Source organism: Callionymus lyra, chromosome 6 (genome assembly GCF_982586985.1).
Source record: "Callionymus lyra chromosome 6, fCalLyr1.hap1.1, whole genome shotgun sequence".
NCBI lineage: Eukaryota > Metazoa > Chordata > Actinopteri > Syngnathiformes > Callionymidae > Callionymus > Callionymus lyra.
Genome location: NC_141823.1, coordinates 13906899 through 13926009, shown reverse-complemented (window position 1 = coordinate 13926009; position 19111 = coordinate 13906899). Strand labels below are relative to the sequence as shown.

Here is a 19111-nt window from a genome sequence, read left to right as displayed (position 1 = left end):
GAACTTAGGGAAATTGTCCTTGTGTCTTTGTGTGTCCTGTGACAGACTGGCGTCCTGTCCAGGGTGTCCCCATTCTCTCGTCCTATGAAGCTGCGACCCCATAAGGGAATAAGCGGCACAGCAAATGAATGAATGAATAATTTCAAACGGCTTGACTTGAAGACCCATCGCAACCATTTTATTTATGGTTTTATGAACAAAGAATACATTTGTCTTCCAGTCCCTAAGAGCAGGATTGGTCACATTCATCTTGAGGAAAACTTGGATCTTGTATGAGCCAGTGTGTGCAGTTGTGAGCGAGTTCCCTTCCAACTCTTAATCATCTAGATGTGTGTCTGCTCATGAATATTCTATCATGGCCCTGCAACACGTCCTGGCTTCTTGCCTGAAATAAACTCCTCACCCCGAGGTTCCGTGGACAGGTGGCCAGAAAACAGGTGGAAGAAATGGAATTTCTTGCAATAGAAAATCAATTTCTACCTCATACTGTATAAGAAGATAAAGTTAAGCCTTGGACGAGGAACAGATGATTAAATATAAGGCACAAGCTCCTGTTCTTGCTCACGCCTACTGGTTGTGTTTCGTATTGGGAATGTTGCCACCATGTGATGACCTGTGGAGCTCTTTGCTATTGAAGCATTTTGCAACGCTAAAAAGGTATTTAAATAAATAAATGTAGGGCAATAGTATTAGTTCAATATGGGTGTAGATGACCAGCTAGTCGAACGTCTGCTCTCTTTTTTAGTACTTTTCTAGTCTTCACATTGTATTTACAGATTGAATACATGTTGGATTCCAAAGAGTATTTACCTGCACCCGGGCCTCGGTCAGGTCCGTCCTCAGCGCCAGCTGCTCTCGGGCGTAAACGTCGGGATAGTGCGTCTTCTGGAAAACCTTCTCCAGCTCCTCCAGCTGGTAGCTCGTGAAGGTGGTCCTGTTGCGTCTCTTCTTGCCTTTGTTGCTGTCGGCGCCGTCGGACTTGTCCATGGAGTTGGCCAGGTCGGTGCCCAGCGGCCGGTCGGAGGTGCCCTTGACCACCTGGTCCTTCACGCTCAGGTAGTCCATCCCGGTGTGGTCCGAGATCGAGGTCAAGTTGGAGTCCGTCAAATCGGAATTGTCTTTATCTGGGAAAAAGGAGGCACGGTTGGTCATTGTATTTGAATATAAAGACATATTTACTCCCAGAAAATGAGGTTTGATGTGTATTTCTGTTGTGTTCAAATCATCTTGTAGATGTATAGTTGAATTTTCAAGTTAAATTTTGCTTGCTATGAGTTTTTTTAATGGCTGATAGTTGAGCGATAGGCTAATGAATGAGCTGATACCGGACATCAATGGGACGCTTGTGTATGTTCTTTCAAAAACTCATTACAACTCGTGCGACACTGAACCGCTCGCTTCAAATAACTACAATTTGTCACAATTCTCCGTTCGACTGGATGTCGCCGTGACACCGAGCAAATGTTAGATATCCAGTAACGTCTCCGAGATGAACATCTCCCAACATGGACTGGGATCGCGGCGGCCCCGCCGCTGACTCAGCGCTGACTATTCTACCGAAGCACGGACACCTCCAGGAGCTAACCTGACAAACGTCTGCATGGACAAATGTCCAGAGATGGCTTCAAAATATCTTCACCAACTTAGATCGGGGACGGAAGAGACTCAGGTTCCCTGCTCAGAAGTGAGTCAGGGTTAAACCAGGAAATCGACGTCCTGGACGGGACCACAAGCATCAAACCGTGGAAAAATGATCAGAGATTTTTTTTGGCTCTTAAAAGTGTATATTTTATGAGGACAAAGTGTATTTTCTTCCAGACCTCTTCGTTCTCGCTAACAAAGTTACTGTTGTGCTTTAATGACGCCCTCCCTCAGGAGACGACTGTTGGACATCAGCGGCAAAATATCTTAAAAGCCACACAAATGTGAAGTCCTTTTCACAGAACAGTATCAAAGTCTTCACTCTGTGTTAAAATGATGTCGGAGAGTTTTCTGGTATATATTTTAAATTGTTCTATAGCCTTAAAACAAGAAGATGTCAAACTTAAAGAGCAACCAATGTTAACTTCAACATTACTCTCTTAGATGTTGAATCTTCCTCTCCACGATGCAGTAAGTCCCTCATCATGACCATGTTTTGAACTTATTATTTTAAAAAGTTCCCCGCGTCCGAAATCTCGGCAAACAATAGGTTGCGAGAGCGGAGCACGTTATGACGTTCCGTTCCGCTTTGTTTATACAACGAGTCCCCTGGAGGTGAAGTCTTCTGGGATTTATGACGAAACCTTGATGCTTGACCAATCACAGCAGAGTGGGCATGGTTATGATAAACAAGATTTAATCTCCAGAAAACAGTGTTCTCAGTGGGCGGGGCTTAAAATAATTTTCTAACATGAATATTTAAATGAAAATAGAGTTTCGTACAAACAGACACTGATGATACAATAGAGTCAGATTCCTATTTAAAACACACTTGCATCAACAGATTAGTTAAACTTTAAGGCCTGTGGGCCAAATTATGGTCACGATATAATCATATGTGGCCTTTAAAAAAGAAAAAAGTTTTGTTCTAGCAATAGTAATATTACTAAATATTACTAATTATACTTACTAATATTACTAAATAAACTAAAATATTTATATGAAATTCCTTAATTCTTATCAATTCAAATTAAAGGATTTGCCTTTATTTGAATCCATTTTTATTTATATGGTTTGAAAATAAAAATGTTTTTAGAGGGTCGTCATCAAAGGGTTGTTTTTTACTTAGAACTCAACTAACTATTCAAATGATGAATGAAACGTTTTCGTGATATAATGTTGTAAAATAAAAAGAGCAGGAGAGGAGGGGTTTTTTTTAACCTTTTTTAAATATATTTTTTTGTCAAAAGACGTTTTTCCCTGTTCAATACTTCTCCACATGCACTGTCTTTGAATGATGGATGATCTTCAGAAAACATGAGTATTTATGACTCGAGACTTCATGTCACGTCAAAAGATGACGTGAAGCTACTTGAGCTTCACTTCCATCTTCATCCGAAGTCGGGACTCGATCGTCCTCCTGGTGCGACGGATGGTTTGAGCCAAAACAACTTCAAAGTGTGGTTTAAGTGGCCGTAAAGCACCAGACCGTTGACTCGGATGACTCGGGTCAGATCACTGTGTAAAAATGAAAGTCCATAAATCTCAAGATTATTGAGGAAGAAAACATCCCAGACGGCAGGAAACATAAATAAAGGAAGTCTGCTCCACGGAGACTGTTTATTTCCTCACAATTGAGATTTTGAAATTTGATATTTCCCCCGAAGGAGACATAGATAAATAAACTTCTTTCTGTCTCACCAATATTTGTTCAATTCTTGTTATATTCATATATTGAATACATAAAAATACCTTTTTTATTTATTTGGGATTTGTCATGTGATTGTCATTATAATTTGTACATTTTTAAATATGTATTTTAATATGTATTTAGATCAGTTGATAGTACTTACTTTATTTACTTATACGATTAAATTCTCATCTTTTTAAACACTTTAAAGATGAGGTGATAAAATATAAATAAATAGTATTTTTTACTGTTTGTTGGGATTACTTTGTAGAGTCAAAAGTCCTTCCCTAGCCCTTGTGCTATCTCAGGGTGACCCAGAGACAACCCTAGGGATACCCAAAACACATTTGTTTCCGGGCCTATGGGTCTCCTTGACCCAGAGACAACACAAGATACCACAAACATATTTGTTTCCAGGCCTACGGGTCTCCTTGACCCAGAGACAACACAAGATACCACAAACATATTTGTTTCCAGGCCTACGGGTCTCCTTGACCCAGAGACAACATTAGGGATACCACAAATACATTTGTTTCCCGGCCTACGGGTCTCCTTGACCCAGAGACAACACTAGGGATACCCAAAACACATTTGTTTCCGGGCCTACGGGTCTCCTTGACCCAGAGACAACACAAGGGATACCACAAACACATTTGTTTCCAGGCCTACGTGTCACTTTGTCCCAGAGACAACACAAGATAGCACAAACATATTTGTTTCCAGGCCTACAGCTCACCTTGAATCAGAGAACTACACAAAGAGTACCACGAACACATTTCTTGCCGGGCCTTAGGGTCAGCTTGACCCAGAGACAACACAAGGGTTAAAAATGATAAAGTAGTTAAGTTACCAAAATACTTTCTCAACGTTAAGCAAACTTACAAACTAATTTTCAACACATGTTGTCGACTAAATTATAATTTAATTAAATCATTCTTTTTTTATTGTTCTCCAGTTTAATGTATTTCAATGGAACTAATGAGTGTTTCTGTCCTCAAATCATATATTTATTCACTTCTTGTCAGTTTGGTTTTCGCTCGACAACAGCGTCGGCTCTTCATGTGGCCTGAGAGGAGAACGAGTTTCTCTTCCCAACATTTCACGTCAAGCACGAGTCGTGCCATGAAGCTCTGGCTCTCCTCCATCCTTCTCCTGCTCTTGGAGGGCAGGACTTTCGGGGAAAAAGCGAGTCAGCATGTGGGCCTCAAACCTCCTGAAGTCCCAGCATCCAAACCCTTGAGGTAACCCAGTTAACCAGCTCCTTTTTTTTTAAGTCTCTCTCTAGAAGCTCCGCTGGTTCTTTTACGAGGGAATAACATTATTCTTCCGGAATTCCACGTTTGGCGTTTGTTGACGTGATTCACGGGAAGAATCATCTCTTCTCCGCAAGTTTCCACGTCCAACATTTTGATAAGTACGGTCACTTTGAAATCCAACTCTGCTGACGGAGCCGCGATGATCGATCTCTGCAGATTGTGAGGATTTCACAGCCGGCGAAGGAGAGGGAAAAAAAAAGAGAAAAAAACTCTGATAAATCACCGCTCGGAGGTTTTTGTTCTCCCACTGTCTTCACTTCCAAATGTGTCTCGGGTCAAACACTACTTTTGTGTTATTGTTAATGCTCGCACGAGTCACCGTTCTGCTCCAGTGATTTATAAACATTAAGATGTTGCGAACAAAATTCCTACTTAAAAAAAAGGCATGAAATCCAGTTTTTCAATTAACCAACAAAAACTTTTCTCACAGGAACAAACACTACAGAACTCCATCATAAAAGCAAAAAGATGGTTGTTATTGTTATTTTTGTCTTGTTTTTTAATCTTGTGTTAAGTAAAAATGTCTGTTGTATATATATATATATTACTGTTATATATTACATAATATCTAATATATTTAAACATTTAACATGTTATTAAATGTCTGTAGTTCACATAATATTTCCAGAGAAAAACTAAATATTTGCCTCGTGTTGAAGACCATAATATAGTCTTCGTAATACTAATTAAATTACATTATTTAACATTTACTCTAATTTAATTCTGCTTTATTCCATATTTTGTTGCTCTTTATTTTGCTACAAGCTAACTTGTTTTTCATGTGTTAGCTTCAGTAAAGCTAACGTGTTGTTCATCTGTTAGCTTCACTAAAGCTAACCTGTTGTTTATGTGTTAGCTTCAGTCGAGCTAAAGTGTTGTTCATGTGTTAGCTTCAGTAGAGCTAAAGTGTTGTTCATGTGTTAGCTTCAGTATAGCTAACGTGTTGTTCATGTGTTAGCTTCACTACAGCTGACGTGTTGTTCGTGTGTTAGCTTCAGTAAATCTAACGTGTTGTTCATGTGTTAGCTTCACTACAGCTAACTTGTTGTTCATGTTTTAGCTGCAGTAAAGCTAATGTGTTGTTCATGTGTTAGCTTCACTACAGCTACCTTGTTGTTCATGTTTTAGCTTCAATAAAGCTAACATGTTGTTCATGTCTTAGCTTCACTACAGCTACCTTGTTGTTCATGTTTTAGCTTCAATAAAGCTAACATGTTGTTCATGTGTTAGCTTCACTACAGCTAATGTGTTGTTCATGTGTTAGCTTCAGTATAGCTAACGTGTTGTTCATGTGTTAGCTTCAGTAAAGCTAACATGTTGTTCATCTGTTAGCTATAGTAAAGCTAACGTGTTGTTCATCTGTTAGCTTCAGTAAACACTTTTATGTTGCCGTGAACTATTTACAAATCCACTCGTGATGAAGTTCTGTCGCAGGAGAAGTTGTCGATGGAAAAACTCTGATCTTCTCCAGAGTTCATCTCCGAACCTTCGTGTTCCTCTGGACTCCGGGAGCAGTTTTTCACTCGGAGCTGCCGACGCGCTCTAATGTAAATTGTTCTGCCAAACTTTTAGCTAAATGGTAAAACGATCCCGAGTCCTGTCGCCTTCACTCACGTCACGACTCGCTCCGGCGCGTCTCCTGCGCTGGCTTTTATTAACGCCGGTCTCTAGAGTCTCCAGCTTCAGACACTTACGTGAGGATCGGAGGTGATGAAGAAAAAGCGAAACAGTTCGTTCTTAAAAAATGTGTTTGTAAGAACATTATGACCGTCTGCAGCTGCCGTGGACGGTGGATCTGCACAAGGGTCTGTGACAGTAATAGTATAATAAATATTTTACTTTATTTGTAACACAAGATAATTTAGATCATGGTCCAGTTAAGTTATCGTTTTTAAATCATCAATTTTCCACTAGTTATCGTGGGGGCAGCAGTCGAAGCAACTTCCTTCAGCTCTTTTAGGAGAATAAAACATTTCCAAGATAATTTTGTTGACCTGGGTCTGACCCGGGGCCTCCTCCTAATTCAACATGACTCGGGAACCCCTCCCTAAGAAGGCGGTGTATATTTTATAATATATGAATATATTTATAGAACTTTTTGTTAACATATTTCCTTCAATGCAATGGTTGTAAAATATCAACAATATATATTTGATACTATTTTTAAAACTCAATTTGTAATCACAAAAAAAAATTAAGGAATAAATGTTAAGTTTGTGTAACTTAAAATCATCATTGAATCAGAGACAACACTAGGGATACCCAAAACACATTTGTTTCCGGGCCTACGGGTCTCCTTGACCTCATTTATTATTTATAGAGGTGATTAATTTACCTTTTTATATTATTAATTGGTGAAGTTATTTTTTTTCCTACAAAATGCTGTATCTTGAATTTTCTCCACCTTCTCCTGGGTAGCTGGGATAGATTCCTGCCCTCTTATTATAAGCAAATACCAAGAAAACTATTTGGATTTTTTTTTTCTTTTTCCGTAATGAGCATATTTATTTTTATTTAATTATAAATGTCTCCAGGAATATTAAATTGAAGTGAAGGTCACATGGACGGTGAACATCTGTGTGATGCATCACTAGTTCTTCTAAATGTTCTCCTGAGATGATCAGTAACTCTGAGAAGACTCGAGTGTTTCCGTGACGGAGACGTAGTTACAAGTCAGAACTGGACTCTGGATGTTGCAAATGGATTGTTTCTTGCCACAGAGAAGCTTGTTTTGCTCCTTCTTCTCCTCCTCCTCCTCCTCCTCCTCCTCCTCCTCCTCCTTCTCCTCCCTAAAACAGTGGACGGCAGGAAGGCCGAGCTAAAGGTCATCGGCCTCAGACACTCGCAGGAGACACGGGAACATCAAAGGTGAAAGAGAGACGTCTCTGGGGAGTCGGGACGAGGTGGCTGCTCTCAGGACGGGTCTCCAGAGGACACTTGTGGCTTTTATTGTGGGACCGGAGAGACCAGCAGTTACCTCTGGAGTCACGTTACACCAGTTCTCTCAAGTACATCTTCAGATACTTGTGTATCTGATTCCACGAGGATAGATGTCAGTAGATTAAAGACACAAAATCAATCTAATTTTAAATGGGCGTAGAAGTAGTCAACGTAGAAGCAGGAAGAGGATTGTAGTATTGTTAGCAGTATACATAGAAAGAGAAAAAATAATAGTAGCAGCAGATACTTTTTTGTATTTTTTTTTACAAAAGAATGCGAAGCTGATACTAGGAGATGTTGTAAGGATAAAGTTGAAATACTTTTTGACAAAAGTGTAAAAGTAATTATAGATCTATTTGCTGATAAAGAGAGACATAATTATTTTCAATAATTTCTCCTTATTTTATTTTACTTTTTTTTATATTTAATTTCTGTATTTATTTAAAACTTAAAAGACATGCTATGTTTTATTAATTTTTTTATTTGTCGAGATTAGTCTGTGACTTTTAAAAATCCTTTTGTAAAAAATCCTATTTTAAAAATACTTTAAGCATACTTTGATGACATATATTGATTTAAAATGTATTTCCACTCGACGTTATTTGAAAATCTAATAGTATATTAATATTAAATAATCACACGGTTGAATAATTAAAACGATATTTATCATTACTTGCACGCATCGATAAAACACCAGCGGAGGTCACATGACAAAACACCTTTGGTTTTTACTAAATATATGACTTTTAACAAAAGTATCATTCTTAATAGATCTTGTTAAGTCGTTTGTTTAGAGTCATCCAAAAATAAGATATATTTTTATTATTATTGACACTCGTTCATCTTTCAACATTTGATATATTTTCTTAAAGCAACACTATGTAACATTTTGACAGTTTTTTTTCAATCATTTCTGAAATGTTTTTTATTCTAAAAATACTCATGAAGATAAAACAAGGAACTTACACAAACAAGTGTTTTTTACGTTTTGTACAGAAACAGAAAAAAACTCTAAAAAAAAAGATCTAGCGCTAGATAAGTACGATGTATGATTATCATTATTAACAACGTTGCCATAACCTTCTTTGGTCACTGGGGGGAGCCAAAAGCAATACTTTAAATATTACGTATTGATGCTTTAATCATCTCTCGCAAAAGCAAATCCAGTCAAAGTAAAGGTAATTGGTTACTTACTAGTGGAAGAATTTGTTTTGTCGATTTGTATCATGTAAATTCCACATGCATACATAGTACTGGTTGTACAGGCAGTTGAAGTAGAAATAGAAGGTGAAAGATCGTGTAAAAGTGTAGGCACTATTTAAAATAAATACAAATTTAATTTGGATAGAATCAGAGGGAGGTATCAGTACTTCAATTGGACTTGAAAGTATCATTTGGAGTAGTTAGTAACTGAGGTACTAATTTAAACTTGACAGAAATTAATTCTGTGTCTGTTTCTATCAAACTAAAGTGTCACCAGAAGGGACGAGGACGTGTCAAAAGTCCACGATGAAAGAAGGAATCCATGTGGCCTGTCAAAGACACGTCCAGAACACGACGACTATAAAGTCGGCGTCTTATCGCTCTCGTCTGTACGTCCGTTATCATAGAACGTCTCCGCTGTTGTCGACAGCTCGACCTCGAGGTCGGTCGTCACTTCACCTCCAGCCACAAGCTCAACATCCGCGCCAGGACCTCGTGTAAAAACACACTTTTTGGGTGAAATCCTGGAGCCAGGAAACACAGAGATCCACTGAAATAATCCAATAAAAACATCAGGAATCATTTATATTTATCCTGCTGCTTCCAATCGATGCCGGAGGAGAAGCTGACACTGATTGTAACTGACCCACATTTTTAATGGGAAAATACTTAATGTTTTTTTTGTTTCCTGATTCCTCAAGAGTTTATTGTAAAGTGAATAAACTGATGGTGGTTGTTAGTCACGTGACTAAAGGTCTTTATTGAGAGTTTACTCTTAATATGCATAATAATAATTGATGTAAAATTAAATAGTAATAATCTTCAAGTCACGTCACTTGTTTTTTTCTACTTCATATTTTCTAAATATATTTTAATAGTTTGATTATTTTACGAATTACTTGTATTTATTTATTTATATTCTATCGTCCTTGTATGATATTTATTGAGAACCAACTGTCGAACACGTTCATTCTTCTTATTTATTTTCACTTCAAAAGTGTTAAAATGTATTTAAGAAACATTCTTTTTTAGGACGAATTTAACTTTAACAATTAATAATAATAAAAAGGTAAATTAATTTGATTTTGATGTTATTTTTATTTAGTATTATCACTCCTTTGGTTGATGTTGTGTCAAATAACATTATAAGATTAAAAAAAATGTGAATTATTTATCACGTATTTAACGTAAAAATTTGTTCTAAAAAGAATAAAAATGTGAATTCGTTCGTGTGACGCGCAGCTGAGTCTCCGCGTGTCAGTTGGTTTTAAAACACAGTCCTCAAAAGTTGGGTCCACTAATGGAGGGTCAAAGTTTTATTCCCCCTCGTTACGAGGACGTAATTGAGGCCAGCGTGGGAGCGGTGACGTGAAAACTTCTCCGGACACGTCACGGTCCGTGAAAACCTGTTAATTCAATTGTCTGACTCAACTTCACGATCGAGGATTAAATGGCGCAGATTAGCACTTTTTTTTTATCTCTTCGAAAGGAAAACACACAAGAATGACTTTCGGTGTCTTTCTTTTATTTGTATTTGTGTCTCCATGTTTGTGTTTGTCATCACTTGTGTGTTGACCTGTCACCGTTAATACACTTCATTTATTGTTATACTTTGAGTAAGTAAACCATTTGGTTATTCGATTAAATTGTAATTTTAAAAATATTAAATGTCTTTGTGACGATTTGAATTTAGCCCATAATTCTTGTAAATATTGATTTAAATATGCATTAAAAAACACGTTTATATGATTATAAATTCATATTTTCCATTTAGGGAAGATTCAGACTTTTTTCGATGGTTCTTTCTTATCGTCCTAATGATAAATACATGTCAAAATAAACGTGTCTACTAAAAAATATTAGTTTCCCTGTTAAAGTTGTGTAATTAAATCGTTTAGTTTTGATTTTATGAGTTTCGTGAAACGAAATATTGCTTAAAACATGATTGAAATCCACCGTGGAAGCCGAGATATTGTTATTGTTCACGTCCATTTAAAGAACGTATTGAAGCGAATATTATTCACATTAAATTCACTAAAAACATCGAAAATAAAAGATACAAAGATGAATAAACAAACGGGATCGATCCTAAATTTAAGTTTCAAACGAGAATAATCTTTTTTTAAAGGCCGTGTCTCTGTGGGTCAAGTTGAACGAATCTTCAGCTTTTAAATGAATCCTATATAAAATACATTTGTATTTGCTCTGTTAATGTATTTTTAAATAATGAATGTTTAATGTTTCACAAAGAATTTGAATCCGCGATGGTTTCTTATATAGACGCGCGTGTTATGAAAAACAAAAACACGCTCTTCTCGCTTCTGTGACTGTCATTTAATTTATTTTAATCTCCTGAACTATTTCTGTACATAAATATTAAACTTAAAAAACAAATGTTTATTACATTTCCTTCTTACAAAAATGTAAATTAAGATAAACCATGTTATAATAATAATTGATAAATTAATATAAATTCTATATAATAAACTATTAAAATGAATATATTGGATATATAAATACCGCTGATTCCTTTAGTTGATGCAGTTGAAAATATTGCTAATTTATTTATCGGTTACATTTTTTTAATTAATATTTTCTGTTTAAATAAAAGCACCAAACGATTACAAACGTGTTATTTGTAAACACATATTAACTGACGCCACACACCTGCTACACACAAAAAAAGTTACTATATAATAATATTTTCGTTATTTAGATCCATTTTATGACGATTAAAAATAACAATAACACGATATTTAAAGCGCGTCGAGCGACAACATGTTCATGAAGTTCATGGTGTTCCAGTGATGAAGGGATGAAAAGAAGAGAAGAAGTCTCACCGTAGCAGGAGATGAGAGCCCCGGAGTTCTCCTGCTGCACCTTCTCGTCCTCGGGGGGAGTCTTGCACGAGGACCTGAAGAGGTGGTATTTGCTGAAAGCCCCTTGCCCAACGGCACCGGCGTCCAATGACTGGCACTCCTGCTGGAAGGGGCTCCTGGACTTCTCCGGGTACCCCTGACCTTTGCCGGAGAGGAAGGAGCCCGGAGAGTACTTGGTGTCGGGGGGGCCGCCGAAGGTCCTGAAGTGGTCCACCGGGTGGTCCCTGCCTGGCGCTGCCGTGGAGCTGTAGTACGAATCCATGGATGTCATGTCGCCGTATGAGGAGCAGCTCTGGGGGTTCATGTCCTCTCTCTCTCTCTTTCTTTCTGTCTCCCTCGCTCTTCCTCCTCCTCCTCTTCTTCCTCTCCGTCCCAGCTGGGTCTGGTTACACTCGGAACTTCTGCTCCGGTTCTGAACATCGGATCCGAACTCTGGCTTTTTAGCAGAGAAAACTTTGAGGGGGGTGTGGGGGGGTCTTCCCTCATGACAATAATGTCATTAGTTCACGTGCACATGGATGAAGCTGTGGAGCGGACAGGCGGGATTTCACGCTCCATCGGACACGCTCGTCACCCACGCACACTCGCGCCATTGTCCCCCACTGACCGAGGACCCCCCAACCCCCCCTCGACCCCCCCGAGCCAAACCGCTGCTTCCGAACAACGGGGAGCATCTCCGCTCATCCGGGGTATTTAGAGAAGTTATTTATGATTTCCACAAAATAAACATGTTTTCATTTATTTGTTTGAACACAGGCTTGTGATTTGAGATGAATAACAAGTTTTAGAGATTCGTTTTTAATTAAAATAAGTGAAATAAAATGGTTGATTTACATTTTTTTATTGGCCATGTCATAATAAATGTGACAAATTGACGTGTCTAAGAAAAAAATAATAAACGATTCATTCATTCATTTTCATCCGCTTAAACAACTAAATACAATCGATCAATTCTAAATAGAAATAATGAAAATGTGCAAAAGTGTTGCGCAATACAAGCGATTTTTGCACCCGAATCCGCTAAAAAATGTCTTGTTTTTATTTATTTCTAAACTTTAAAAAAAAAAAAAAAAAAGAGACGCTGATCATTCACAGATATCTTTCCCAGCTATTTAGGATGAATGTCGAGGAACACCTTGAACAGATCATTACCACTTGAACTCGGTTTAGTATATATATTTTATTTACGAGTATTGTTTTGATTCTTTAAGCGCTTTCTGACCCTGGTATAGAAAAGCATTGAATATTACTTACTTACTTAATTACTCACTTACTTACATTTTATAATTATCAATCTTCCGTGTCTGAACAAATAAAATAAACTTCTGATTTTATATGTTCATTAAATCGCATTTATTTTAAAGTATATTAATTTAAACCTGATCAATTTAAACCTGATCAAAATAGATTATATGAAAACAATTATATGTAGACATAATAATTGTTTATTTCAATAAATTATCTAACTAATAATTTATGTTTTGGGTTTTTTATTTCATAATATGAAGACTGAATATAAACATAAAAAATGTGCAGTGTAGATGTATTCCTGCTTTTATGTTAATATCGGATTAGAATTTATTTATTTTTTAATTTTAATTTTCATTAAATATTGGTTCATATTTAATGATTGATTGTACAGGTTATATTTCATTAGTAATTTACTTACTAATGAAATATAACCTGTACAACCAATCATTAAATATTAACCAATACAACTAATAATAATAATTAATATTAACCATTTAATAAACTCGTAGAACTAAATCAGCGACCGTAGCATCATAACAAAAGCTATAGATAAATGAGGCAATATAAAGAAAACCTTGACTTTTAATAATGAGAATGTTTCAGCAATCTATAGATGCTTAAACAGAATATAAAATAAATTGGATTCAGGAAAAGAAAAAACAAATATGTAGCAAAGTTAGACGTTCGCTGTCCAACCTCCACTATGATAATATTTATGTTTATTTCCATTGTTGAATGTAATTATGTGTAATAACAGTGGAGAAAACAAGTTTATTTTGAGTATATATTACATTTGACAAGTGCTGGTGAACTTACAACTGACCCCTTATGCGGTTGAACTTTGACCTATAGAATCATAAACCACCCGGCGAACATGCTAACAATTACAATAAGACCTCTGTTGAAATAGTGACGCTGGATTTTCTCTATAAACTCACTGTTAAGATGTTAACAAATCATCATTACATACAGAAGTCGACAAATGAGCTCCAGCCACTTTACAAGAGGGATGAGATTTGAGTTCACCTCCATGACATTTTTGGAAGAAAAAAAAAACATTTTTTAAATAAATAGATACAGAAACTTGAGAAGCATTGAAGTGTTGTTTCAGCAGCTCGAAGCCTTCAGCTTGATACCAACACGTGGTGAACATCTGAACAGAACATGGCAAACAATACAACCAGGAAGTTACATTAATCGCACTCCAAGTTATCTTAAATTACAGTTTACAAATGGAATATAATCAACAGACAATAAACTATTTCAACGCAAACTTCCTGCTGGCAAATTCTTCTATGTTGCTTTGTCAAATGATTGTTTTTTAAATCTTCTAATCCTTTCTTTAAAATGTTTGTTTATTGTTTATTCTTTGATTAATTACTAGACTGTTACATCACGTTTCTCAGTATCCTATCGAAAAATAAACTCTTATTTCTTTAGTACTTTGAGTAATTTAAGTTATTTTTAATTTATTTATTTGAAAATAAACTGTCTTATTTGAGACACTCGGATTGTTTTGTCGTATTATTTTTACTTTAATCTTAATTTAATTAATTAATTAATGAAATCCTAATTAATCTTCACATCAGTACCGGGTGAGTAACAAGCATGTCTTCTTATCTAAAAGATTAGAAATATAATTTTTATTTTATTCATTTATTATTTATTTCGTATCAAAAGACAAAAGAATGATAGTTTTTCTAATTGTGTATAACAAGAGCAGAGTTAGCTTGAAAGCTAAACTCATTAGCATTGAGACATGCTAGCTGTTTCTTGTAGTTTATTAAACAATTTTGGCTCATTTTCATATGTTTATTCAACTATTACTACGTCATTAAGAACACAAGATCTTCATGTACATTTTTTTAAACCACAAATAGTTAATAATTGACGCTATATTTTTCAGTCTTGTGAGAAGTTGTCACGTCACACATGCTAATCGCTAATGTTGACAGGTGGCTTTCTAGTCACTCTTTTATATTTTTCAACTCGTTCATTGTTGTTTACTTCATTGATAATATTTATTTAATTGAAATAAAATATGATTTATTTTACAAGCGGTCTGAAGAACTTGAACAGGTGCGATGCAGTCTTCATGATACATGTGTGTATCTGTGATCTGAATTATATTAGTGAAATACATTCTTGTTAAATTAAACCCCATCGAAGAATAATTTCATTCTAACATATATTTTTAAAACCTATTTTGATCAAAAGAAGGAAAAAGTGGGTCTGAGTCAAGATGTTAAAAAAAAAGCAACTTATTTTAATCGCAACATCAGACAAAATCACAGTCAACAACCATGTCAATGACAGCATCTCCAATAATTTAAATCTCATCATTTAACAAGCAAATACTATTTCGGATTTTGTTTTTGAAGTGTTGGCCAAAAACTTAATAGTATATACAACAACATGTTATTTCAAAAGTTTAATTTATTAGATATACTGCGGTAAATAAACTTAATCAGAATTAAATCAATTTAGCTGAAATGGAGATAGAAATACGTTTTATTAAGTATACAAATAAATAATAAATACTACACTAATACTATGCTTAATGACTAATGACAACACAAATATTGTGAGTAAATGAAAATGAAAAATCGTAATGAGAAAGAGAAGTAAAGACTAAATCATTCAATCATAATAGCTTTTTATTTTTTAGGCGTTTTTTTTCTACTTCTATTACTACCAGTGACAACAACAATTATCTTTTATATACACTTGGAATTATTATGAAAAACAATATAAATGTATAAATTAAAATAATTATAACCGAGCATTAAAATAACAACTAAACAAAATGGCAAAAACTAATTTGATCGTCTGTTAACTTTTTTTTTTCATTTCAATTAAAATATAAAAGCAGGACTTTTTAATTTCACCTAAACTATATTCGAGTTTTGTAAATAATTATTACATGATCTAATTTGTTTTTATTTAACTTTCACAATTTAATCTGTAAACCTTAAAAAAGATCAACATTAAAAATGTTTAGATATATATATCGATTTATTTATTGTGACTTTACAACACTTTGCGCTGTAAATCAACAAAAGTGCATTGATTTGCTTTAGATGCATTTTTAAAAAAGTGTATTATTCCAGCAGAAGAAGTCAGGAGACAACTTTGTGTGTCATTTTTGTCACCGGAAACACACAAACCAAGAGTCCATTGAGTCTCACCGTGACTAATCTTTCGGATGCCCTGCCTAATTGAGTTTTATTTTCCGATTCTTTTCCGCTTTCTCAGTGAAATACATACGGACATTGTCCGTGTGGCACAATGAGCGAGACTGTTGGCACAGTCAAGTGACCTCGACGTGGCCCTTTAAGTCTCAGGGCTTTGTTTCTCCGGAGCGTCCCGATACTTGTGGGGCTGCAAAGAAAACATGGGGGAGACGTGAGCCCACATCCTCGCCGCTCTGCCAACATTCAACTTTAGCCTCTCTAGCCCGTGGCGACGAGGCTTGATTGAGGCCTTTGATGGGCATTAATGCAGCGTGGAGACTCGGCTTTGTTGGAGGATGGAAATGAACATAAAACGGAAATCAGAACAGGAAGCGGAGAGGCCCGTTAATCTATTTTATTTAATTTTACTGTAAAAGAAAAAAATAAGAAAAGAAGACGGTCACAGATGTCATCTGAGTTTGACAGAATTCCAACACTCTTGTGTCAGATTCATGCTGGAACAGAAGCTTCAGTGGCTGAATCCTACCTGTAAGAATATCATATCAAACTAGAATGTTGGAGTGAATGTGAGAAAATCAAAAAATATTTTATCTTAATGGCTTTTAAACAAGTTTACTCAATGTTTAACAAATACACAAGAGACCTGGAAACAAATATAACGTTTTTCTGATCCCAGCTCAGTTTAAGATCTAATGTGTGTTCATATCTACGTCGGTTTAATAGCTTAGTTCTGAGACTAGACCTTGGATAGGAATGTTTGCGTGTAACATTTACATAATAAACTGGTTGAACAATTAAGAAAGGATTTCTAGATAAATAGCATGATTAGGCTGAAGTTGTTGCATTTTAATATTATTCATAATGTAAATACATGGATTAGGGTTAGGGTTAGAGTAAGGGTTAGGGTTAGAGTTAGAGTTAGAGTTAGAGTTATGGTTAGAGTTAGAGTTATTTTAGAGTTAGGGTTAGAGTTAGAGTTAGAGTTAGAGTTAGGGTTAGGGTTAGGGTTAGGGTTAGGGTTAGAGTTAGAGTAAGAGTTAGAGTTAGAGTTAGAGTTAGAGTTATTTTAGAGTTAGGGTTAGAGTTAGAGTTAGAGTTAGAGTTAGAGTTAGAGTAAGAGTTAGAGTTAGAGTTAGAGTTAGAGTTAGAGTTAGGGTTAGAGTTAGAGTTAGAGTTAGAGTAAGAGTTAGAGTTAGAGTTAGAGTTAGAGTTAGAGTTAGGGTTAGAGTTAGAGTTAGAGTTAGGGTTAGAGTTAGAGTTAGAGTTAGGGTTAGAGTTAGAGTTAGAGTTAGAGTTAGAGTTAGAGTTAGAGTAAGAGTTAGAGTTAGAGTTAGAGTTAGAGTTAGAGTTAGAGTTAGACTTAGAGTTAGAGTTAGAGTTAGAGTTAGAGTAAGAGTTAGAGTAAGAGTTAGAGTTAGAGTTAGAGTTAGAGTTAGGGTTAGAGTTAGAGTTAGAGTTAGAGTTAGAGTTAGGGTTAGAGTTAGAGTTAGAGTTAGAGTTAGAGTTAGAGTTAGAGTTAGAGTAAGAGTTAGAGTTAGAGTTAGAGTTAGAGTTAGAGTTAGAGTTAGAGTTAGGGTTAGAGTTAGGGTTAGGGTTAGAGTTAGAGTTAGAGTTAGAGTTAGAGTTAGAGTTAGAGTTAGAGTTAGAGTTAGAGTTAGAGTAAGAGTTAGAGTTAGAGTTAGAGTTAGAGTTAGGGTTAGAGTTAGAGTTAGAGTTAGAGTTAGGGTTAGGGTTAGAGTTAGAGTTAGAGTTAGAGTTAGAGTTAGAGTTAGAGTTAGAGTTAGAGTAAGAGTTAGAGTTAGAGTTAGAGTTAGGGTTAGGGTTAGAGTTAGAGTTAGAGTTAGAGTTAGAGTTAGAGTTAGAGTTAGAGTTAGAGTTAGAGTTAGAGTTAGAGTAAGAGTTAGAGTTATGGTTAGAGTTAGAGTTAGAGTTAGGGTTAGGGTTAGGGTTAGGGTTAGGGTTAGAGTTAGAGTTAGAGTTAGAGTTAGAGTTAGGGTTAGAGTTAGAGTTAGAGTTAGAGTTAGAGTTAGGGTTAGAGTTAGAGTTAGAGTTAGAGTTAGGGTTAGGGTTAGGGTTAGCGTTAGCGTTAGCGTTAGCGTTAGCGTTAGCGTTAGAGTTAGAGTTAGAGTTAGAGTTAGAGTAAGGGTTAGGGTTAGGGTTAGAGTTAGAGTTAGAGTTAGGGTTAGGGTTAGAGTTAGAGTTAGAGTTAGAGTTAGGGTTAGAGTTAGAGTTAGAGTTAGAGTTAGGGTTAGGGTTAGAGTTAGAGTTAGAGTTAGAGTTAGAGTTAGGGTTAGGGTTAGAGTTAGAGTTAGAGTTAGAGTTAGGGTTAGAGTTAGGGTTAGGGTTAGAGTTAGGGTTAGGGTTAGGGTTAGCGTTAGCGTTAGCGTTAGCGTTAGCGTTAGAGTTAGAGTTAGAGTTAGAGTTAGAGTAAGAGTTAGGGTTAGGGTTAGGGTTAGAGTTAGAGTTAGAGTTAGAGTTAGGGTTAGGGTTAGGGTTAGCGTTAGCGTTAGCGTTAGCGTTAGCGTTAGCGTTAGAGTTAGAGTTAGAGTTAGAGTAAGGGTTAGGGTTAGGGTTAGAGTTAGAGTTAGAGTTAGAGTTAGGGTTAGAGTTAGAGTTAGAGTTAGAGTTAGGGTTAGAGTTAGAGTTAGAGTTAGAGTTAGAGTTAGAGTTAGAGTTAGGGTTAGGGTTAGGGTTAGAGTTAGAGTTAGAGTTAGAGTTAGGGTTAGAGTTAGAGTTAGAGTTAGGGTTAGAGTTAGAGTTAGGGTTAGGGTTAGAGTTAGAGTTAGAGTAAGAGTTAGAGTTAGAGTTAGAGTTAGAGTTAGAGTTAGAGTAAGAGTAAGAGTTAGAGTAAGAGTAAGAGTTAGACTTTGAGTTAGAGTTAGAGTTAGAGTTAGAGTTAGAGTTAGAGTTAGAGTTAGGGTTAGAGTTAGAGTTAGAGTTAGAGTTAGAGTTAGAGTTAGAGTTAGCGTTAGCGTTAGCGTTAGCGTTAGCGTTAGA

General features: G+C 36.0%; 1 protein-coding gene across 1 annotated transcript in view; it reads right to left on the bottom strand.

The window, feature by feature from the left end:
• Positions 1–19111, bottom strand: part of alx4a (ALX homeobox 4a) — a 314532-nt gene that overhangs the window by 7280 nt on the left and 288141 nt on the right. Inside the window, exons 2-3 of the mRNA XM_087793756.1 lie at positions 11631–11978; positions 811–1124 (exon numbers count right to left, since the gene is read on the bottom strand). Of these exons, the coding sequence (XP_087649882.1) occupies positions 811–1124; positions 11631–11973 (657 nt within the window). The 5' untranslated portion in view covers positions 11974–11978. The remainder of the gene's footprint in view (positions 1–810; positions 1125–11630; positions 11979–19111) is intronic.